The sequence below is a fragment of the Aulostomus chinensis genome, chromosome 19 (assembly GCF_037954235.1).
Source record: "Aulostomus chinensis isolate RoL2024-O1b breed Wild chromosome 19, RoL_Achi_v1.0, whole genome shotgun sequence".
Classification (NCBI taxonomy): Eukaryota; Metazoa; Chordata; class Actinopteri; order Syngnathiformes; family Aulostomidae; genus Aulostomus; species Aulostomus chinensis.
This window is the reverse complement of record NC_141338.1, coordinates 11,273,231-11,293,127: the sequence shown is the minus strand read 5'-3', so window position 1 is coordinate 11,293,127 and position 19,897 is coordinate 11,273,231. Positions and strand designations below refer to the sequence as shown.

The following is a 19,897-nucleotide window of genomic DNA, read 5'->3' as shown; positions in this document are numbered from 1 at the left end:
GTGGCAAGAGAGGATCATACACGTTGTTGCTGTCTTGTCCTTTTAGGTGAGGCGAGAACTCCCTTTTAATATCGGAATTCATTTTTTAAAAATCCTATTATTTCTGCGTGAGGAGGCAAGGTTAAAAGCAGGGGGATGAATGAGCGTCTCTCACCTGACAGGTTGATGTCGGTGAGGGAGTCTCGGGTGGTGGTCCCCGCAGCAGTCAGGATGTTGACGGACTGGTCCGTGACGTGGTTGCAGTAGCTCAGGTCCAGTTTGGACAACAGGGGCATGTACCGGATGATGAGGCGCAGCGACGTGTCGGTAATGTCCAAACCCGCCAGGCGCAGGTCTTCCACATTACGCAGCTTACTCCTGTTGTCTAACTGACCTGAAAAAAAGGAAAATAGCAGGAGGTGAACAGAGAGAAACCCATCTAGCTAGCGTGGTTGATCATATGAATACCGATGGAGGGCAAAAAAAAAAAAAGCAGACTTCTGAGGACGTCTATTGAGGATGAAGGGATGATTCTAGTGAGCAAGTTCTATCTTACTGTCACAATGTACCACAAACAAGGATAAATCAAAAATGAATCGAGCCCCATCACCGCTAACTACTGAGGTTCTCCTCTGTGTCTGTGACGTTTTTCACCCTTTTAAAAATGACAAACCATCACAATCCACTTCAGATCTCAACTAGAATCAAATACGATTTTGTGCCTGAATGATTATTTTTGCAGTCATTTTAACTTTGCTAGACATTATTTTGAGGGGTTAAAACAGCCTTTTCAGAGAGATTCATTCACTCATCCTGTTGCCGGGAGCAGGAAACAGTCACTAATCAATCACACAGGGCTGACAGATGGAGACAGAGCACCCACGAGCTATTTAAAGTCTCCAATTAGCCTCATTTGGATGTTTAGGGTCTGTGGGAGGAGAGGACTCACACAGGATTTACACACTCCTCAATTTACACACTCTTAAAGTTTAAAATCAAGAAAGAATAAGAGCATTTAGGTCACAGAGCGCCGCACAACGGCCATTCATTTGAATACAATCACCACAAATGGGTGACGAAATGCTTCAACGTTGGTGGTTGTCTGAGAAGTCAGCGTTGAAAATGAATACATAAATTACCGAAGCAAATATGAACATTCGTCATTTTTTCCAACACATCTTTTAAAATGCCCACTTTTGTACTATCATAAGTGGGTCCGCTTGGGTGCTTTTTCTTTTGTTGTATTGCATTTCAGTCCAAACTCAGACGCTCTCTCGTGTGGCTAAAAGGTGTACTACGGTTAGAGGTTCATCTGTGGAGCCATGCAAAAAAACATTCTACAAATTTATTTGGTGGCAAAATAAAATCCCCTTTGCCTTTCATGAACGCTCCGCTCCAGATCTCTCCTGTTGCGCCAAATCTAAAAAAGAACAACTACAAAACACGCCACTGATTCATACATTTGTTCTGATTGACATGATTCACTTCCCATAGCCACTCAAGCATATTGATCCACAGCTTAAAATAGTCCCTAACAAATACGCTATCAACTCTCCTGTGTTGGCCTGTCGTGATAATTACTATATTGATTTATTATTCAATACATTTTCTATGAGACCGATAATTTTGCCGACCTCGGAAAGGCCCATTGTGTGTTTGTTTACGTGATGTCAACACCGGCTGAGCGTGGTTTGGTTTATGTGTGTTTTTATTCATTTAGGATATTTTCACATTACGGTAACTTCTCCTCTCCTCCATCCGGGGTGACATTGATTTACAGCAGAGGTTAGAGGCTGAGCTGGAGAATGAGAGGCTGGTACCTGGCCTGTTATCTGTGGGAGGGGACAGCAGGTCCCTCATCTGGGCATCTTTCAGTCCCTCCACCCACTGAACATCCAGAGTTCTCAGGAGAGGACAGCTGGAGGTGCAAAGAGCAGAGACTGCCACCCAGGAGCATCCTGACAAGAGCAGGACTCGCAAACCTGCAGAGACAAGATCACGGAGTTAGAAGTACAAATACACATTTTATGTCGTTTTCTGTTGTCCCAAGCAGCAATAACACACTATATGTACTGCTAATCTATTTACATTCAGTCTACGCAGGAAAAAAAGTTCAGTTTTTACGTCTCGGGGGTGTTTGGTCACAAAATACACTTAGAGCACAGGTGCAGAAAGTGTGTTATTCAACTAAACGAGTGATCCAGTAAGAGACGTGCAACAATCTGAGAGCAGCTAAAGTGAGGAGCCCCTGGGATACAATTATCCACCTGGAGGAGCCGCTCGCTCCAACACTTTGTTCATATTCTCAAAGTTCTACAAAGACAATAATCTCACTTTACCTTTATATGAACTGAACAAGCTGCACACACAGATTTCATCAGTATCTGCAACAATAATCAGAAGTTTCTACAATAGATCAGGCATAAGTGTTGACCGACTCCCTTTATTTCACACACACGGGTTAAATGCATTTAAAATGGTTGAACCGTGCATATTTTCAATTATTGATCAAGGTGTATTTGTACCTCGACTGAATATTTGATGAGCCTGTAATTTTCTCTTTACATCAAATACTGACATTATTTTACACCTTAATCATCGGTTGCACGTCAGTTGCATCAGCCAGAAGCGGTGGTGGAGACATGGAGACGATCCACACTAACATTCACCACGTGTCTCTTAATACGTCACTTCATGAAGAATGAACTGTTTCTTTGTGGCAAGAAAATAACAATCTAGAAACCCAATATGTGATCAGTTTATACAAATCCTATGCCGGTAAATAAGCTGGAACATTTTCACATCGATTCTGGAGAGAGGTTCCAGTCATCAGTCACGTGACACTCACTGAAAGCTGTTCTGACTGAACAAACTTTTGATTCTAACAGAAAGGCAAAGCCATTTTTAATCCAGTTTGTGGAAAAAGCTTCTGATTTCAAAATGAGGTTCTCAGTTTCACGTTTTTCCAACGGCAGATATGCCAACGTAGGCGGTACGATAACTGTGTTCGTGCCACGTTACTTTGCTCAACTGCATAAAACTCTAATACGCTTTAATGGGATGGTCTGATATCAATAAATCACCAAAAACATTTATTTGGCTTTTTTGGGGGCATTTTTTTCCCAGTCAAATGTGGTTTTTAAAGTATTGGGAAAATGTTATAAATGTGATCAATTTAATAGTCCAAAATGACACCAGAGCACTGAAACAATAAATCGCTGTGGGAGTTCAACAACTCAACTGTCTGAATTCTGTTCTATTAAAAAGAAAAATAAGTTTTCTTACTGGACGTCATACATGCAGGAAGTGATATACAAAATGTACGATGGGCCAACATCAACCGCCACAACAGTCTATTGATTAGGGCAGCGGCTATTGGAACCGATATTTTACAACTGATTTGGCCGATATCGGCAGATGTCGATATTATCATTCTGGAGAAGAAAAAAACATGAAGTGAATATTAAAGAGTAACATATTTCTTTATTTCCAAAAAACATTTGGAAAAGTTGCTGATTGTAGCTGCGCCAGAAACAACAATGAACATCTGCCGATATTATCGTCAATCCAGAATATTGATCAGGCTCCGCTTTCAATACAAGGTCATTTACGCTGAGGTGAGAAAAATGTTCGAAAAGGGATTCTGGACCGCAAATCTAAATTGTTAGGAGAACGAGATCCACATCTTCCATCGCTAAAGAGTCATCTTGTCGTAACAATCGTGTAATATTCTCTCTCTCTAACACTAAATTGCCTCTTTCCAGGTTCTTTTCTTTTTGGCCGTCTCTTTTGTGAGATAAACACTCATAAATATTAGATAATATATTCTCACCTCCCTCCAAAAATGCACCAAGGTATTTAAATGTGAGCGCAGTGTCCAGTTGAAGTGGTTTACCAGGCAGTCTGTTGATGAGCCAGCTGAGCTGCTTCTTGGAGATGTTGGTCCAGCTCAGATCCAGAGCCACCGGCTGTCTGCGGATGATCCCACTCAGCATGAGAGGCGTGATGGACTTGCAGCGGTTCAGATTAATGTGCTTCCACAGCCTCTTGTCGCAGCACCTGGTGAGACGGCGGCAGAGACGTTCAGAGCGCCACCGTGTGGTGAGGCCGCATGTTTCCTGTATAACGTTTACTCACCATCTGTTCCAGGTCCTGCACACCCGCATGCACACGCACAGATCTCTGTGAGTCAGGTGACTGAACACGCTCATCCACGTCTCTCGCCTCATCACGTGGGCTTCGCCGTTGTTCAGTGACAGCCTATCAGGAGGGGGGCTGATAGGAGGGGGCCGGATCACATGACGCTCCATTTGGATACATTTTGGCGGCGACCTGCAGGGGAGTGGGCGCGGGCACATTGGCGTGATGGGAGTGCTTCTGTTCCAGCCCAGTGGTGAGTAACCACGTGGGGTCCCGTTTAATTCCCGTCCCCTGTGTCGGAGCCAGTCGCCCAGGTCACTACTGCCGTTACTAAGAGGCCATCTTGGATTTGAGTCATCGACTTCGCTCTCAGGTTCAGTTTTGACCGGCCGGTGGTTCTGGATCACCGGGTTCTCCTCTGTTTTCAGCAGTCTTCTGTTTGGAGTGACCACGCCTTCCTCCGTTTTAATGGCCCTGAGGCTCTGGTTAGTGGTCGTCTCCTCGGTTTTTAGTGGTTTCCGGTTCTGACTGGACACACAGTCCTCATTCTTCAGCTGTCGTCGATTGTGATTGGCCGGGCTGTCCTCCATCTTCACTGCACTTGTATTCTGGTTTAGACAGTCTTCCGTCTTGATGATCTCCAGGTTGCTCAGCTCCTTGTTGGCGAGGCGCCGGCGTTGATGTCTACCCTTTAACTGGGCGGAGCTTTTCTCCTGAGCGTCTCCTGATTGGCCGCTGGTTCCGGCTCTGGGAGAGTTAGTAGAGGAATGGTCGTTCTCTCTGGGTGCCGATGTTCTCAGCAAAGGACTTAACAGAACCTTGGCTTTGTCCTCTGTGCTGCTGTCCCTCTCTTTTTTAAAGGCATTATCCTCCTCCTCGTCATCTGCATCTTCCTCTTGGCCATCATCATCATCATCATCATCATCATAATCCTTCTTCTCCTTTAAGTGGATCCTGTCCAAGGAGTATACATCTTCTTCAAGATCCTCCTGGTCGTCATCTTCATCACCATTCTCTGTTTTGATTTGGCCTAACAGCTTTGGAGTCGAGGGATCGTCGTGTTTGGAAAGTTTCTTCTGAGAGACAAAAGGTGAATATCAATACTGCAACTGAATGTTCCATTTGACAGCGTTTCAGTGTAGACAATGAACTTACCTTCTTTTTCATAATAACAGGTTCATCGTTCGTGTCAAAAAGCTTCCTCTTCTTCCTCAGCGGGTTGTCCTCCAGTCTCGGTCGAGGGGAACCTTCTAGAGACAGCAAAGGGGGACGTTTCTTCAGAGGCTCTTCATCTTTCCTCTTCGGGGTTTCATCTCGCTCGGCCTTCCTCTTCACAGCGGACACGGTGGTCAGAGTAGTCACAGTTCCCGTCGTCACCATGGGAGGTTCAGGCTCCTCTTTTGGATCCCGGTTCAGCCGCGGTTCTTTCAGCAGCGAGCCGGGGAGGTTGGAAGCATACTTGAATCCTGGCCCCCTTTTTTGCTTTGAGGCCAAAAGGTGAGAAAGAAGAAAGCACAACTTTATTTCTCTTGTTGCAGCAATACGAGGCACAGTCAACTGTTAAACACGCCTGCAGAAATAAGTCGTACAGATGCTTACTTTCCCTGTTTTCCCAGCATGGTTGCACTTTGGACACTCCCAGCAGTTTGGCAACTCATCATTGACCACACCGCTTGAATCTTTGACCTGAAAACACAGAGATTATTCAGTCCTGGGTGAAATATAACCCCTTCCAAGAACCTCCTTTATGGTAGCATATAGTCATTTACCTTAAGGCAGTTAGGATGAACGATCTCGTTGCAGATGGAACATTCCATCAGCATCAGATTAAACTTCTCCTCCTCATCCTCCACCGTGTCCTCCTTCCCTGCTTCTCCGCAGATGAGACACACCGCTGTGTGGGGCAGGACAGGCTGGAGACATGGAGCACAGGGTGGAGGTTGACAAGCCAACACCTCAGACCAGCTCTCTTACTTAGTGTAAAGCCATTGATTTACAAACCAACTAGCACGCTGCACCGAGGCCGGATTCTACATCAGGATCTCTGTCAGAATAAGTGAGATTTGTTGTTACGGTTTACACTATCTGCTGAGGACTGAGAGAAATGACCTCCCATCAATATCAATTATTTCAAACTTTTACGACAATTAGGATTCATTTTCACATGAATAATAGCCCAGCCCAGGCCGCACTCGAAATTGTAATCATAATTAATGTTGATATCCATTAACGTACCATCGATTGCCCAGCACCAGCTTGAGGAATTGTTTTTTTCTTGAAATCCTAGAAAGCCTTGTAGGCCTCCACATTTGATTTGCATTTGAGTGTAACTTGAAATTCAATGTGATACAAACTTGTTTTAGCCCCTTAATTGCCGCTTGGTACTCTCACTGTCTCTACTCACAGTTTTCATCAGTCAAACTGCCGTTCTCACGGTCGTTCTTATTAATACAACTGCATCTCTCCGCCCATCTCTGTCCGTGGTGCTGAATCAACAAGTCCCCACATAATGCCCACCTGTGTCACCACTAAGAGGTGTAGTGACCGGCAATTGTGAGGAATGAGGCGTCACGTCATGGAGGAAGTAGCAGACATGTCATGGAGTCTCTGTGTTCACCAGGCTGAAGGTCTTACTCTCTTATCTTACATCGTACCGCCAGTGTCACCATAACGACCAAAAGTTAACCAAAAAAAAAAAAAAAACAATTTTAGAAATTGAAATAAAAGCATTCACCTCTCCAACATACAAACCAAATCAATATTCTAAACTGATCGAGAACAGAATCAACATGTGAAGGAGGAACTCACAGCGATGCACTGCCTCATGATGCAGGACTGCTTCATCCGACCCGGTCCACCAAACTTCTTCATGTCTTTGCAAAAGTGGCATTCTCCACACTCGGTCCGCAGGCAGGCTTCGCACTTCCGGCACCGTGTCCGTCTCCTCCTGGCTCCAGATGTTCCTCGACTGGCTGACAACTTGACCGCCGATGCTGGAGATGCTGCCATCTTCGGTTTAGGCCGGTTGGGAGGCCGTGGCTAAAAAAAAAAAAAAAAAAGGATAAATACAACCATTAATATTCGACAAGCGGGAACATCAGATGTGGTTTCATATCATATTTAAAACTGTGTCAGAGATCTTAATGCTACATATCAAATAATTTCATTTTGATGATACAATTCTTTATTCCAGGTGCTGTACACCAGTGCTGCGCTGACACCTGCTGGTCCGTGAAGGTATTGGAGGTAGAACACGCCACGTGAGAATGTTTTTTTTCGGGGGGGGGGGGGGGGGGGACATTTCCGTGCTTTAGTTATGAATTGAAAATAGTAACATTTGTGAAAACATACAACATTTAGAAAAGCCGAGGTGAATTTCACAATTACGGCCACATGCATTGGAACGACACGAATTTGGAAAAATTTCAATTATTTGGACTGATATTCCATTTGTGATATGGTCTACAATGTTAGCGGGAGAGAATGTTCATTTCTGCTCCATTATTCTCATTTTCATTGGGGAAAAAAAAAATTACTTGGTTCCAGTGTGACTTGTGTGGGGATTTGTGTCCAGTGAAGAGGATAGAAGATGATGTGTAGGTAGGACATCACTACAGCACCACAACTTTTCATTTCAAATGGTATTTGGCACACAGTTAACCTTGAACAAAGTAGCAACAAAACTGCAGTACAACAAAGGAATATGTTCCCCATCCACTTTAAGACTCATTGATAACATTTTTCGAGAAAACGAAGCTCACAAACTTGCAATGTCATTTTTTTTTTGGCCAATATTTCTGTTCATTCTTTTTTGAGGGACTTTTTATTCATTGAAAATTGCAACCGTATTGCGATTTTGATTAATTTCGCAGCTCTGGTGCAAATCCTGTCTATCCTTGGTAGCCTGTGCTTTCCTAGGTCTGTCTCCCTCATCTCACATGAGTATATACAGGTTCGACTGTTGCTGCAGACCGTGAGCGAATCCACCGCACCCATAGATCAGTAAAACAAACAGCTAGGAAAGAAAAAAGAAAGAAAAAAACCCCTCACATCCTCAACAGTGATCGTCTTAGTCAGACTGGTGCTCCCTCGTACACAATCAGTTGATTTATACCAAAACTTTGGTAGTGTAAGTTAAGAGAACATGATGTAATATTCTAAATTACGCTGCATTTATTTAATATTGATGTTGTAACTGAATAATAAGATCTCTTGAATATTGTTGTGTAAAAATTAAAAGCAAAACATTCTATGGATTTCATAATATGGTGGATTTCTGTAGTGTTTCCTACAAATCTAGACAAGCAAAAACAGAAGCAGCACCTGCACGCTTAAATGCAGACGTATGCGATACGCATCCACAACCCAAATCTAATCAAAACACGCTGCGTCTAAACACATATTATTTATGACTGTGGAAGCACAGGATCAAGAAGAACACAAACACATCAAGAAACATCCCTGGAGGCGCCTTTCCAAATTTAGCTCTTCACTTGTTTGCATGTTTCTACTTCAAAGAAAAGCTGCACTTATGGCTGCATTTCACACACAGATCACCAGCATCCATTATTGTGTGTGTGTGTGTGTGTGTGTGTATTAGGGGACTTCGACTGATTTACAAAAGTATGCATTAAATGTGTTCAACTGGGTAATGGAGATGAGATGCCTTTGATCTTCGTCATTATTGTTCCTGCATTATGTATTCAGCAGCTTCTCAGGCTCACAGTTTAGCCACAGCCTTGCATTTTTTTGTTTTGTTTTGTTTTTTTGAAACAGGAAAACCACATGTCAAATACGCTGCCAAACATGCCGTTTGAGAAAATATGTGACGATACATGAAAATGTCAAAAAAAAAAAAAAAAAACAGGGAAAAAAAAAAACAAAAAAAACAAGGATTTGCAAAGAGGCTGCAGCTCGTGGAAATGAAGATCAGATTTCTTTAGTTACATCGGCAGTGCAGATTTTCCAAGCATCAGCATAGCAACAGCAACGTTCGGTTCCCTAACAGAACAGTCTATGACACACGGACTTGTAACCAATAAGAACTGTAATGAGACTCTTAGTGAGAAAGAAAGCAGGCTCGATCTTTGGCATATTACAATCATTTATTCTAATAATAGCCATGAAATAAGACTGACATGGGCAGTCAGATATGTGGTTACCAGACAGGATTAGAGGGAGATATTGGGGGATCAGGCTTGTGTAATCTGTTCTGAGGGTGTTCATGGGGATTACAAACAGGAACACTATAGTGGGACCACATCTCCCAGTAAAAAAAAAACACAGCATGCAAGTCAGAACTGCGCTTGATTTGTTCATGTCGGATCACATTAAACAGCGTCTGACGACACCTGAACCTTAAGCTATACATGTGTAAGTGAAGTAAAAATGAAGATAAAAGAATGTATCCGTTATATTTCGGATTTTGCTTTTTGGATTGTGCATCGGAAAAGAAAGCGTCGCTTTTTTTTCTGCATTATATCGTTACTGGGATGGTTAAGTAGTAATTCGTTGGCACTTCAGAAGTCATCCAGCTGAGAAACACAGCGAGAAGAAGACTCGTGTTCATTGAGAGTCTCCAGAGCAACTGTGGTGCACATCGGAAATCAATTACTTTGGATACATAAAACACCTCCAACCTACTCCGAAGAAATTCAGATTGCAGACACACACATGATATTGTGGGTTCAACATCTATATTAACGCTGCTCAAGATATTTTTGGCAGAGATGAATTGTTTTGCTTTCAAATTTGAGCACAGCAGTAAGACGAAACGTTGAGTTACGCAATAAAAATGATGCCGCATGAAGACATGAGTTGGCTCTGAGTCAGGTTGTAGCGTTTAGCCAAGTTAAGAATCAGAATAACTCACAGTACTTTGCCCACGATAATATCAAACACCGCGATACAGAGAATCATTGATAAACAACGACACCAGACAATAAAATACGATAAATCGTGATACCTGTAATAAAAAATGGCCCTGTGAAGCAAAAAAAAAAAGCACGAATCATGTATTTGTTCACTGCGTTGCGAGTTTGTTTCGCAGAATTTGACAGGTGAGATACAATTATGTACCTGTTCAGCACACACATACATAAACACAAACACGTTCAATGAGCAACTTGTCAAAATGGCAAAAAATGGCAGGAATCTGTTTCTGTGAAAAAATCAAAAGGATTGCAAATTTGTATCGTGATTATTGTACAGAACTGTGAAGTATGAAAACATTAAAAAATGAGGCAGTTCCCATCAATTGAAGCTGACAGCAGACGATGGTTGGTCATGGTGGTATGTTGAAACCATATCAGCAGATATTCCAGCAGGTTCAGTTAACTCACAATCTGTTGGGTGCTCTTTTATTTATTTATTTTTATGCTGGATTACTTCAATGACCTCAGAGTTGCTTGGCCTGCTGTGGATTTCCTGAACGTTCCCAATATGCTGCACACTCACTTTGATCATCCCTAATTAAAGTTCCAGTAGTTGAACTGCCAAGATAAAGACATCGGGACTCAATGTCCCATGATGCTGTTGTCGGTGTTTTTCAAATTCAAATGCAGCTGTAGAGGTTGTTTAAAGGTAAATCCATCATGGTTAAACAGGAGAAACATTTCAAACGCACACATTTCTTACTGTGTAAACAAGTGAGTGTTCCATCTCAAATGCACCTGTTTTACACTGCAAAAGATGAAAAAAATAATTTCATAATGCTCTATTTTACACATTATCTATTTTACAAATCCTGGACCAAAGTGTGTTATTCTCGCAAATGTGATGAATTAAATTACATATAAACCCTGAGGATTCATCTTGTGTATCTATTCTCAGTCCTCTGCTTCACTCCTTTAGAGCAAACCAATAACAGCCCTCAGGCTCTGAGCTTCAAAAACACAACCTCCTAAAACTCGATTTATCCCATACACAAGCATGCACACACAAACAAACACAGCAAACCTGTAACAAAAAAAAAAAAGAGCCAACAACAAAAACTACTAAACAAAGAGCAAGAAGCAAAGATGGACAGAATGTGAGCGTTTGTCTTCAGGTAGCTCCATTTCCTCTCTGCCCTATGATGCTGCACTCTGCTGCTGCCTGCTAGACAAGCATTCCTCTGGTGGCCTCACTACGCCTACCTGCAGGGGTTCAGTGCGCTAACCTGCTCAGAGTCTGAGTCGTAGTCCTCATCATCAGCGCTCAGCGACATGGCCATGGCTGGTTTTCACACGCCGTCCAGTTTACAGCAAACTGACATGGCTGCAGTCTCCTCCTCCTCCTCCTCCTTCTACTCCTGATACCGCTGTCTGGCCTACAGCCCTCCCTCCTGCTCCAAAGCTCCACAATACCACAAGCAGATGTATGAAACACAGACCAGCCTGCCTCATTAATATGGATTGACTCTCTGAAAAAAGAGGAGGGCTGCTGCAAAGCACGCGGCCAATGAGAGGCTGATCTGTCTCATAATATGTAGCCGAGGGGGGGTTGTGTTCCTCCAATGAGGAGAGAAGATGCAGAGACACTGTGGTCATAATCATGAGGAGCATCACAGCGAGAGCAGAGGAGACACTGAACAGCCAATGGAGCCAGATGGCATCTCATTACAAAAGGAAAAACACAAAGAGGCCCCGCGACCGGCAGCTGGCCTGTGGGGAGGTGGGTAGGGGTGGTCCTTAGGGCCCTGAGGGGCCATCACACCACTTCCATAAATTCATATACAACACATCACATCCTCCAAGCTCCTGTTAGCACTTCTCCGCCTGCTAAAACTCCTCATACATCAGCTTTAATCAATAAGAGAAAAATAAAGCATTAACAAGAAATATGCAATATAACATCATTTTTCCCTGACGTACCTGAACCCATAGACATACAAACATGTGAATTTTCTACCATTCTGATTATTTTTTCCAAACTTCTGTTTCAAAGGAAGATGACGAAGGGCTGAAACAGTTACGATATACCATTTGTTAGACGATTTCTTTGTTTCTGTGGTACAGACGGGGAAATCAATATGTAGTCATAGTGACAACGTATGGAAAAACACCTTATTAAAGTACTGCATCTGTACTAAAACTACTGCTAACCCTAATAAAAAGTTTTTTTTTTAGACACTGCAGTTGAAATATTCTTACCTTGATGGTTTTCTTGGGCCAGTACACCACAGGAAGGCCAGTGATTGCTAATTTTAGGTCATCATCGGCGTGTTCTTTTAAGACAACCTTCACACACACACACACACACACACACATGCAACTGTCACAACTTCTGAATCGCATCAGCCAAGTAAGTCAAGTAAATAGATTTTACCGTTTTCCTCACCTTCATGTCCTCCAGCAGAGCATGTGGGTTCTCTATTCCCTCTGGGACACATTTCTTATTCTCAGGGAGCGACTCCAGCTTCTCCACCAGCGTCCTGAGTCCGGTTAGTTCAAACTCTGTCAGGTGGGTCCATTTATTCAGAGATTCTGAGGCCGGCGAGTCGCTGGGAGTTTTGGGGAAATCTAGAGAGGTGGAGCCTGGATTGCAGCTGTCCTCAGAGTCAACAGATAAAACAGATTTCAGGTGTTGGATCTTCCCATGATCAGGAGAGCAGGAGCCGTCCCGAGCTGTTCCCTCCGACTTCTCGCCCAGGTCCTCTCTGACCTGAGTCTCGCACGAGTCCTCGTTCATGTCCTGGCTCCTCGAGTCAGAGGAAGGGCTTGCTTTTGTTTCGTAATCTGAAAGGACACATTGATATAAAACAAGTGTTTGAAATGAACTCCTCAGTCCTCCGCACATTAGCTGGTAGAGTAATAACACACGGCACTGAAGCAGCACGCATGATTAAAAACACAGCAGGACACCGAGGCTCTCCTCCAGGGTTTGGCTCAGACTAAAGAACAAGAATAAATAAAACTTGCAGCACCTGGGAGGGTATATTCCTTCACATGTAGCTACAGTTACAGCATGTGTCTGCCGTTTAGCCTTAATTATTCAATCAGAGGGTTACATGAACACATAGTTTCTGCCAAATTTAGAATTTTTAGTTTGTTTTTTTCCACAGGTTTTCTCACTAGACTTAGGGAAAACACAATGTGAAAACATTTTCTATACACTGACGAGGATGGATAAAATCTGTTCAATCCATATAGAAACACTTTGAGTGGCTGAATTGGAACAAACTAAATTTCCCACACCCTACATTCTCTAAAATGTCTGCTTACGGATGAAAAATCAACGGAAAAGTATCAAAGTTCTTTAAACCCAACGTCCTTTTAACTAAGATGAGTGGTAGGTGACGTAGTTTGATACAGCAAAAAGAGTAAAGTAAATCACTATTAACCGGGAAAGATTCCTCAGTCTACCTAATTAAACCAAATACACTCTAACAGGCAGGTATTAACAATTTTCATGACTTTACTGAATTTTTGCAGTGGTTCTGTCAGGTTTTCATGACCATGTCAACACTGTATTTATCATAAATATGTGATGCTGTCAAGGGATAAAAACTAGTTATGGGGGGGGATTTTTTTAAGAGTACTTATTCTTAGGTAAACCACTATTAAAAACATTTAAGATTCGTCTGATTAAATTCTCTTTACCTCTGAATGGATACCACCTCCCCCCCCCCCCCCCCAATCTTACAGTCATCATTTTTAGGTCTGAAGCATTAACACAAAGCTGAAGTTCATTGCACTTCTCATCTTAGAAACAAGCATTGTGCGTGTCTGCAGAGCTACAAGGTGTTGATAAGAGATATTATTCATCCAGTAAGATGTTAATCATACAAGTCCAAAGACAAAGAAATGCACACTGGAAATCAGTTTATCTGTACTCACCTGTTAGTACGGGCTCTTTATGGACCTCCTGAGAGAGGTAGGAGCGTTTGGTCAGGCAGTGCACGTAGCGCTCCAGGACGTACCAGCACATCTCATAGTAGAAGGGGAAGCGAAACTTGGAATGCACCTGAAATCAGGGATGAAATTACCCTCCGAGTTCCTGAATGACGGTTACCCAAAGCTTTTTTTTTTTTTTTTTTTTTTTTTTTTTTAGAGGGTTTTTGTATCCAGTATGAGGACACAGCAACAGATGAGAGAGAAAGAGGTTTCACTTTCAGAATCCATCGTCTTCTCTCTGGCTGTTGCTGTAACTGAGAGAAAATATGCAGAACCGAAGGCTACGTGAAAGGGAATTCTAGTGATTCAGCACTTAATTGTTCTTCCTCAGTGACCAAATTTGTCTTCGTTGAACTGAATTTGAAATGAGCAAACTGAATATTCATTCCAAAGCAATGAATTCTATTTAAAAAACTGCCATCCAGGTACAAATTTGAAGGTAAAAATTCATATCATGTGATTCAGGTTCAGTGCTTTAAAATTCAAATCCAGTTTCTAATGCACACATTTTTTTATGCCCAGAGAAAATTCAGATCTTCGCTTTTGACAAGATGTTGCTTTCTCACCAGAGAGACACGAGGACACGACCTCAGAGACACGACGACAAACTTGGCGAGAGATACGACCTGATCATAGTTATTATTCTGTAATAACTCCATCTTTATAACAGCAACGACACTACTACACTCTGTGAAAGAGTGCTAATTCCTGGATGCAGCACCTTTCTAAACTTGTAACAATGAGCAAACGATTCTGCAGAATCAAACTCACCTAAAACTACGGAGTTTGACTTTGTCTCAGTCCTTCAGGGAAGAATTTCCATCACATCCATTAAGCGAATCGATAGAAACTGCATCAGGAAGCATTTAACTCCAAAAATATATATTCAGAGCTCGAGCTAGTGGCCGTCCTCATCATATTCTATACCTTAATCATGTTCTTTGTCATTTTGTCACTTCCATCTACTCGTTTCAGTTTCCTCCAGTTTCACGCCTCTCTCGTCTCCTTCTTCTCTGACAGAATTTGTTTATTTCAGGTTGTGTTTGTCGTACAGCCCAGCAGGTTAGAGGTCAGAGGTCAGCCCATACCTTAGTCCTGTTCTCTATCTCATGGATGGTAAGCTGCATAGGAATGTTAAAGCTGTGCAGAATGTTGCCTCCAAACACCAGCGTGTCCTCAGGAGTGTAGACAGCATGAATCCACCCTAAACGACAAAACCACATTGGAATCAGAGACATTCAGATGACAAATCCAGCTGGATCCTCTGTATGACGGTCAAGTTTCGGTTCAGTCGAGTGGTAGCTAATTATTTCCTGCTGGTCTCTTGAAAATAACCCTGCCAACCCACCAGATGGGATGAAGAAGGTGTATCCTTGCTTAAGCTCCACTCGCTGGCACCCGTCAGCTCGGTCTCCCAGGAAGACATCACTCTGTTTGCCTGACAGGACCCAGTCTTCGTACAGGGCAAGGTTGTGAGGTGTTGGAGGCACCAGCCAGAACACCTGAGGAGAGATCAGAAGTGGGTTCAACTCTTCATGAAATAAACGCTTATCAATGAGGATTTAAGTAACAAATATCATACTTTTTGTCCCTTGAAGACGTGGTACCAAACTGAGGTTCCCCCGAAATCGATGTGGAAGTCGGTGTAGCAGCCCTTCACGCTCATCAAACAATACCTACAAGTGAAATTATTCACAAGAGTCAGACGGAAGAGAGGAAGACACAACAGGGAGTCATACTAACTTCTAATGAGGAAAAAGAGAGCAGCACTCATCTACGTTGTGTTGCTACCATTAAATAACAGCACAAGTAAACAGAGTGGCACTGAATATAATTCCCAATGGGACTTTAACTGGGGATAAACTGAAGAATGATCAGAGCTCCCACGGCCATAACTCAGGCATTTAGCCGAACGGGAAGCAGATGAAAAAAAGAAGATTTATTTATCTTTGGGGAATATTAAAACAGCATTGTGTTGAGCATCCCTATGAGACACGATGGGACAGTTTCTTAAAACGGATGGATTTAGTCAGCCAGTAGCCGTCGGACCAGCTGAACAAAACATTTTACGGTGGAGAATGATGATAAGGACAGTCACTTCACCACTGCTGATAAATGCTGTCTGCACAGCTGCATAGATCACGTCTTTCTACTGCCACTTCCTTCAATTTTGATACTTGCTGACATGATTTTTGGCTAAATTTGTAGCCCTGTTTTAGTCTCCACCAACTCCTTATTCAATAAGAAAACACTCGAGAGAGCGCGTACCTCCACCAGGTTGAATATTCAGCCCCTGACATGTTCGTGCTCCGCCCCTGACTAAAGTTGCAGCCTCTGGAATCCCCGCCCCAAAGCTCTCAGCCTCCAAGTTAGTTGATGCCACCTTAAGGTGTTTCTGACCAAATTTAAAATGGATCTGGTCGACACACTGGGAAGAATGTATCAAAGTTTATTTTAAAAAGTAATTTCCTGCTTCAACCTGGTGCTACTATGACTCATCTTCTAAAAACGCAACGGACTGGTGCCCCTGCTACACCCCTCTCAACTCCACATCATTAGAATTAAGAGTTCATTCAAAACATACAGAGGTAAAAGGAAAGGTCCACTTAGTTTTGACTGTGCACTGGTAATGCTGAGCGTTGACTTGCTGTGAGGTGCCTGTGCAGTCAGACCACAGCCGTTATAAAACCATCCTCCACAGTGGAATACTCTGCTGCCTAGCAACAATCAGGAGCACTTGCAGAGGCAGGATGACACCAATAGTGTGCAGCACTTACAGTGATGGAGCGCTAGCAGAAATTCAGTTGGGAGGAGGACCTGTGTTTACTGCCGAGGAGAAGATGATGTTCTTTATTTGTTCTAAACATTTCTAACAGGCTGACTCAGAGCTCCACAGAGAACTTTGAACGATCTTACCTTTGCACTTTAGGGTACTTCATCTCTGAGATGACATTGGTGGCTTCTGTTTGGCTTTGTTTCAGAGCAGAGGGCCACATGTTGTCTACCCAGTCAACCTGATCCACCTGTGAGAAGTCAGAAAGGCACTTTTAGACTTCATTATTTATCTTTTTTTAATTTGCATATGATTCCAGATTTATGAAAGGTTTCCTACAGAGTGTCATATTACCACTGTGGGTCTCTTGATGAGGTTCTCCAGCTTAGTGTGGCTGAACTCCAAGCTGATGACGTTAAAGAGTTTGTCGCGCTCTTCCTCCGGCGTCTCGTAATAACGGGCAAACTGAGCCATACTCATTTCAGAGCCCTTTTGGGTGCTCACGTCCATAACGTCCACAGACCGGCGACTGCCTGGAAAAACATCACATCAAATATCGTCTCTCTCTAAATTTGTCAAAGACCATAAAATGTATTGAGAAGGAGAGAAATTGTTAACAATTGAGATTTCATTGCTGCATGTAATTTACCATCTTCCCCACTAGGTGGTGTTACTACACTCTAATCTTTTGCAACCATATGGCTGATTTATTTTTCCACAAATTTAATGCTTCAGAGAAACATTGCACCCGGCTAAACAGTGATCAAATATTTAAAACATAATAGCGCAAAAACCTATGAAAATAAATTATATGACAAGGTATAAGTGTTCTTCTTCATAAAGCATATTAGCTACAACTGAACAAAAACACATCATCAAAGATATAATAAAAAGCAATTTAATAAATAATACATAATAATAAAACACGCAAATGAGACAATAAATATTATTTGGACAGTGGATATGCATGCAAATTTAGCTCCTCTATCCTCTCCTGCTAAATCTAACACTAACACAAATATCAAGCTATTTTTCAATTATTTTTTTTCCCCCAGAATGCAAATACAGTTTCAACTTACCAACTAAACCTTTAATTTCTGTGACTGTGAATTCCGGGTCAGGCATTCTATATAAATTCAAAAGAAGGATAAATGTCAAGTCAACATGAATATCAAAGTATTGATCGACATGCTCTGAATATACAAGTACAGAGACTGCAAATACAGATTAGGATCAATAAACACAAGAGGTCCTGTCAAAGATTAGTGTGATGAACTTGCGGTGTACAAACTTACAGGTACGGCATCTCACCTGATCCCTAGTCCCTCTTTCTCTTTAAAGATCAGCGGGACCCTTAAAGCCTCCCTCTGCACATATTCGTAGGTGAAGTCTGCAAGACAGTGAGTGTTACAGGAGTAAAATAACCCAGTTGATCAGGTACAATTACAGTATATGAAGACTGAAGGGTGTGCTGCTTTACAGCCATGGTCAGAGGTGTTCTGAATATTTTTTCAAGCCTATTTCCTATGAATGGCATGAGCAAAACATTGGAAATACATCTGTCCTCTCAGTACCATATGGCGCAGCCCAACCAATGACTTCAGTAAGATAATCAGCAACCTTCTATAAGTATTCTCAAGATGCTCACTGGAAACACCTTTTACAGAAGGCTGCACCTTGGCGGATCTTTTGCCAATATCTACAGACATTTTACAACTGGTTTAACTGATATCGTGCTGCCAAGTCGTTCTGGCTTAAGGTTGTAGTCTACAGGCTTAAGATAGCATCGTTCTTTGACACGGATCCTCACAAAAATCACAATCTTTTTCGTGAGTCTTTCAAAGAAAATGATAATCGTGATGTAAACATTCACATTCCTTGCAATATGGCAGATCATACTCCAAACACCAACCAAGTGAAATATTGACAAGGAGACATTTTGTCAAAATTATGCAGTCTTATTTACTGATGTGAATATTATCCGAATAAAACAAGCTTATTTGATATGAATACTCGTGCAAAACACAATTTAAACATCTGGAATTTGAAAAAGTTTTCTTTATTTGCAAACACTTTGAAAAGCCTATGAGTCCTACATTCACCGCAACGTTTCCTCAAAAAAGAAACTTTGTTTTCCCTGATATATTTAAATGACAAATGTTTGCTGACATCGACGACTTGTCAACATTACTGTGCATCCCTGCTAGTAAACTGACAGTAACAGGACACTTTCAGAGGAACAGTTTCTGTACCTTTACCCTCCATCGAGTGGACAAAGTTTGCTCTGTAACTGTCACTGCTGAGCTTTTCCTCCACGCTGAATCCTCGGATGTTTGCGATCTCTTCGACATCGGAAAGATCCTCGTTTTCGTCGTACAACCTCCGGCAGATGGAGCGCTGCCATTAGAAACAAGATGATTTACGTGACAGTCTGAAACACGCGTGGAAAGTGGTGTTTTTGTCACGGTGCCCCCCCCCCCCCCCCCCCGTCAACTTCCAGGGTCTGATATTAAATAATGTGACAGGAATTTCATCTCTAACTTTGACACTGGAGCAAGTGGCAACACTTAACCCAGCGCAGTTACAGTAGAAACCTACAGCTGTTTTCCTACAATGTGACGTCCAGCAAGGTAAACAAGACACAAACTGAAAGAAAAGGTTGTAATATTCCTAAACAGTACATGTTTGCTGGATCTGTGGGTGTAGATGCTGATTGATCACCTAACTAAGATGGGCTCGCTGAAGTACTGAAATAATTTAAGAACTCATAAATGTAATTTTTTTTTCCGTAAAAGCTGCAACTTAACAGCATAAGTGCCCTGACAAATGTGCAAACGTTAGCTTAGCTAACTAATTAGCTCGCAGCCTGTCTCGTTTCATAAGCTAACGCTAACACGGCGAATGCTACACACCAGCCTGCGTCCGGATTCAGCACACGTTTCCGCGGCCTGAGCCATCTTCTCCCGGGAATATTTTTAGCCACTCAGTTTCCAAAAAGCATCCTCATGCGCCGCGGAGGCAAAGAAACACTTAGCACGCTTTTCAGGTTCAAAACAAGGGAACCATGTTTTTGTGTATTACGTCATCGTCAGGAACCAAAACATTGTTGGACAGCGTCACGGCAAGTCAG

General features: G+C 42.4%; 1 protein-coding gene across 7 annotated transcripts in view; it reads right to left on the bottom strand.

Moving 5' to 3' along the window:
- The window catches only part of kdm2bb (lysine (K)-specific demethylase 2Bb), a 22,956-nt gene extending 3,059 nt beyond the window's left edge, over positions 1 to 19,897 (bottom strand). The window contains exons 1-20 of one of the 7 annotated variants that reach the window (XM_086188254.1): positions 19,680 to 19,897; positions 19,020 to 19,164; positions 18,079 to 18,157; positions 17,847 to 17,893; positions 17,122 to 17,300; positions 16,911 to 17,017; positions 15,577 to 15,670; positions 15,343 to 15,496; positions 15,083 to 15,198; positions 13,938 to 14,064; positions 12,439 to 12,836; positions 12,252 to 12,338; positions 6,928 to 7,158; positions 5,889 to 6,032; positions 5,719 to 5,805; positions 5,275 to 5,610; positions 4,117 to 5,195; positions 3,875 to 4,038; positions 1,800 to 1,961; positions 155 to 373 (exon numbers count right to left, since the gene is read on the bottom strand). In XM_086188254.1, the coding sequence (XP_086044380.1) occupies positions 155 to 373; positions 1,800 to 1,961; positions 3,875 to 4,038; positions 4,117 to 5,195; positions 5,275 to 5,610; positions 5,719 to 5,805; positions 5,889 to 6,032; positions 6,928 to 7,158; positions 12,252 to 12,338; positions 12,439 to 12,836; positions 13,938 to 14,064; positions 15,083 to 15,198; positions 15,343 to 15,496; positions 15,577 to 15,670; positions 16,911 to 17,017; positions 17,122 to 17,300; positions 17,847 to 17,893; positions 18,079 to 18,157; positions 19,020 to 19,164; positions 19,680 to 19,724 (4,000 nt within the window). In that variant the 5' untranslated portion in view covers positions 19,725 to 19,897. Of the gene's footprint in view, positions 1 to 154; positions 374 to 1,799; positions 1,962 to 3,874; positions 4,039 to 4,116; positions 5,196 to 5,274; positions 5,611 to 5,718; positions 5,806 to 5,888; positions 6,033 to 6,927; positions 7,159 to 12,251; positions 12,339 to 12,438; positions 12,837 to 13,937; positions 14,065 to 15,082; positions 15,199 to 15,342; positions 15,497 to 15,576; positions 15,671 to 16,771; positions 16,821 to 16,910; positions 17,018 to 17,106; positions 17,301 to 17,846; positions 17,894 to 18,078; positions 18,158 to 19,019; positions 19,165 to 19,679 lie in introns of those variants that run through there. The other 6 variants (XM_086188251.1, XM_086188249.1, XM_086188252.1 and 3 more) reach the window with 6 other exon arrangements.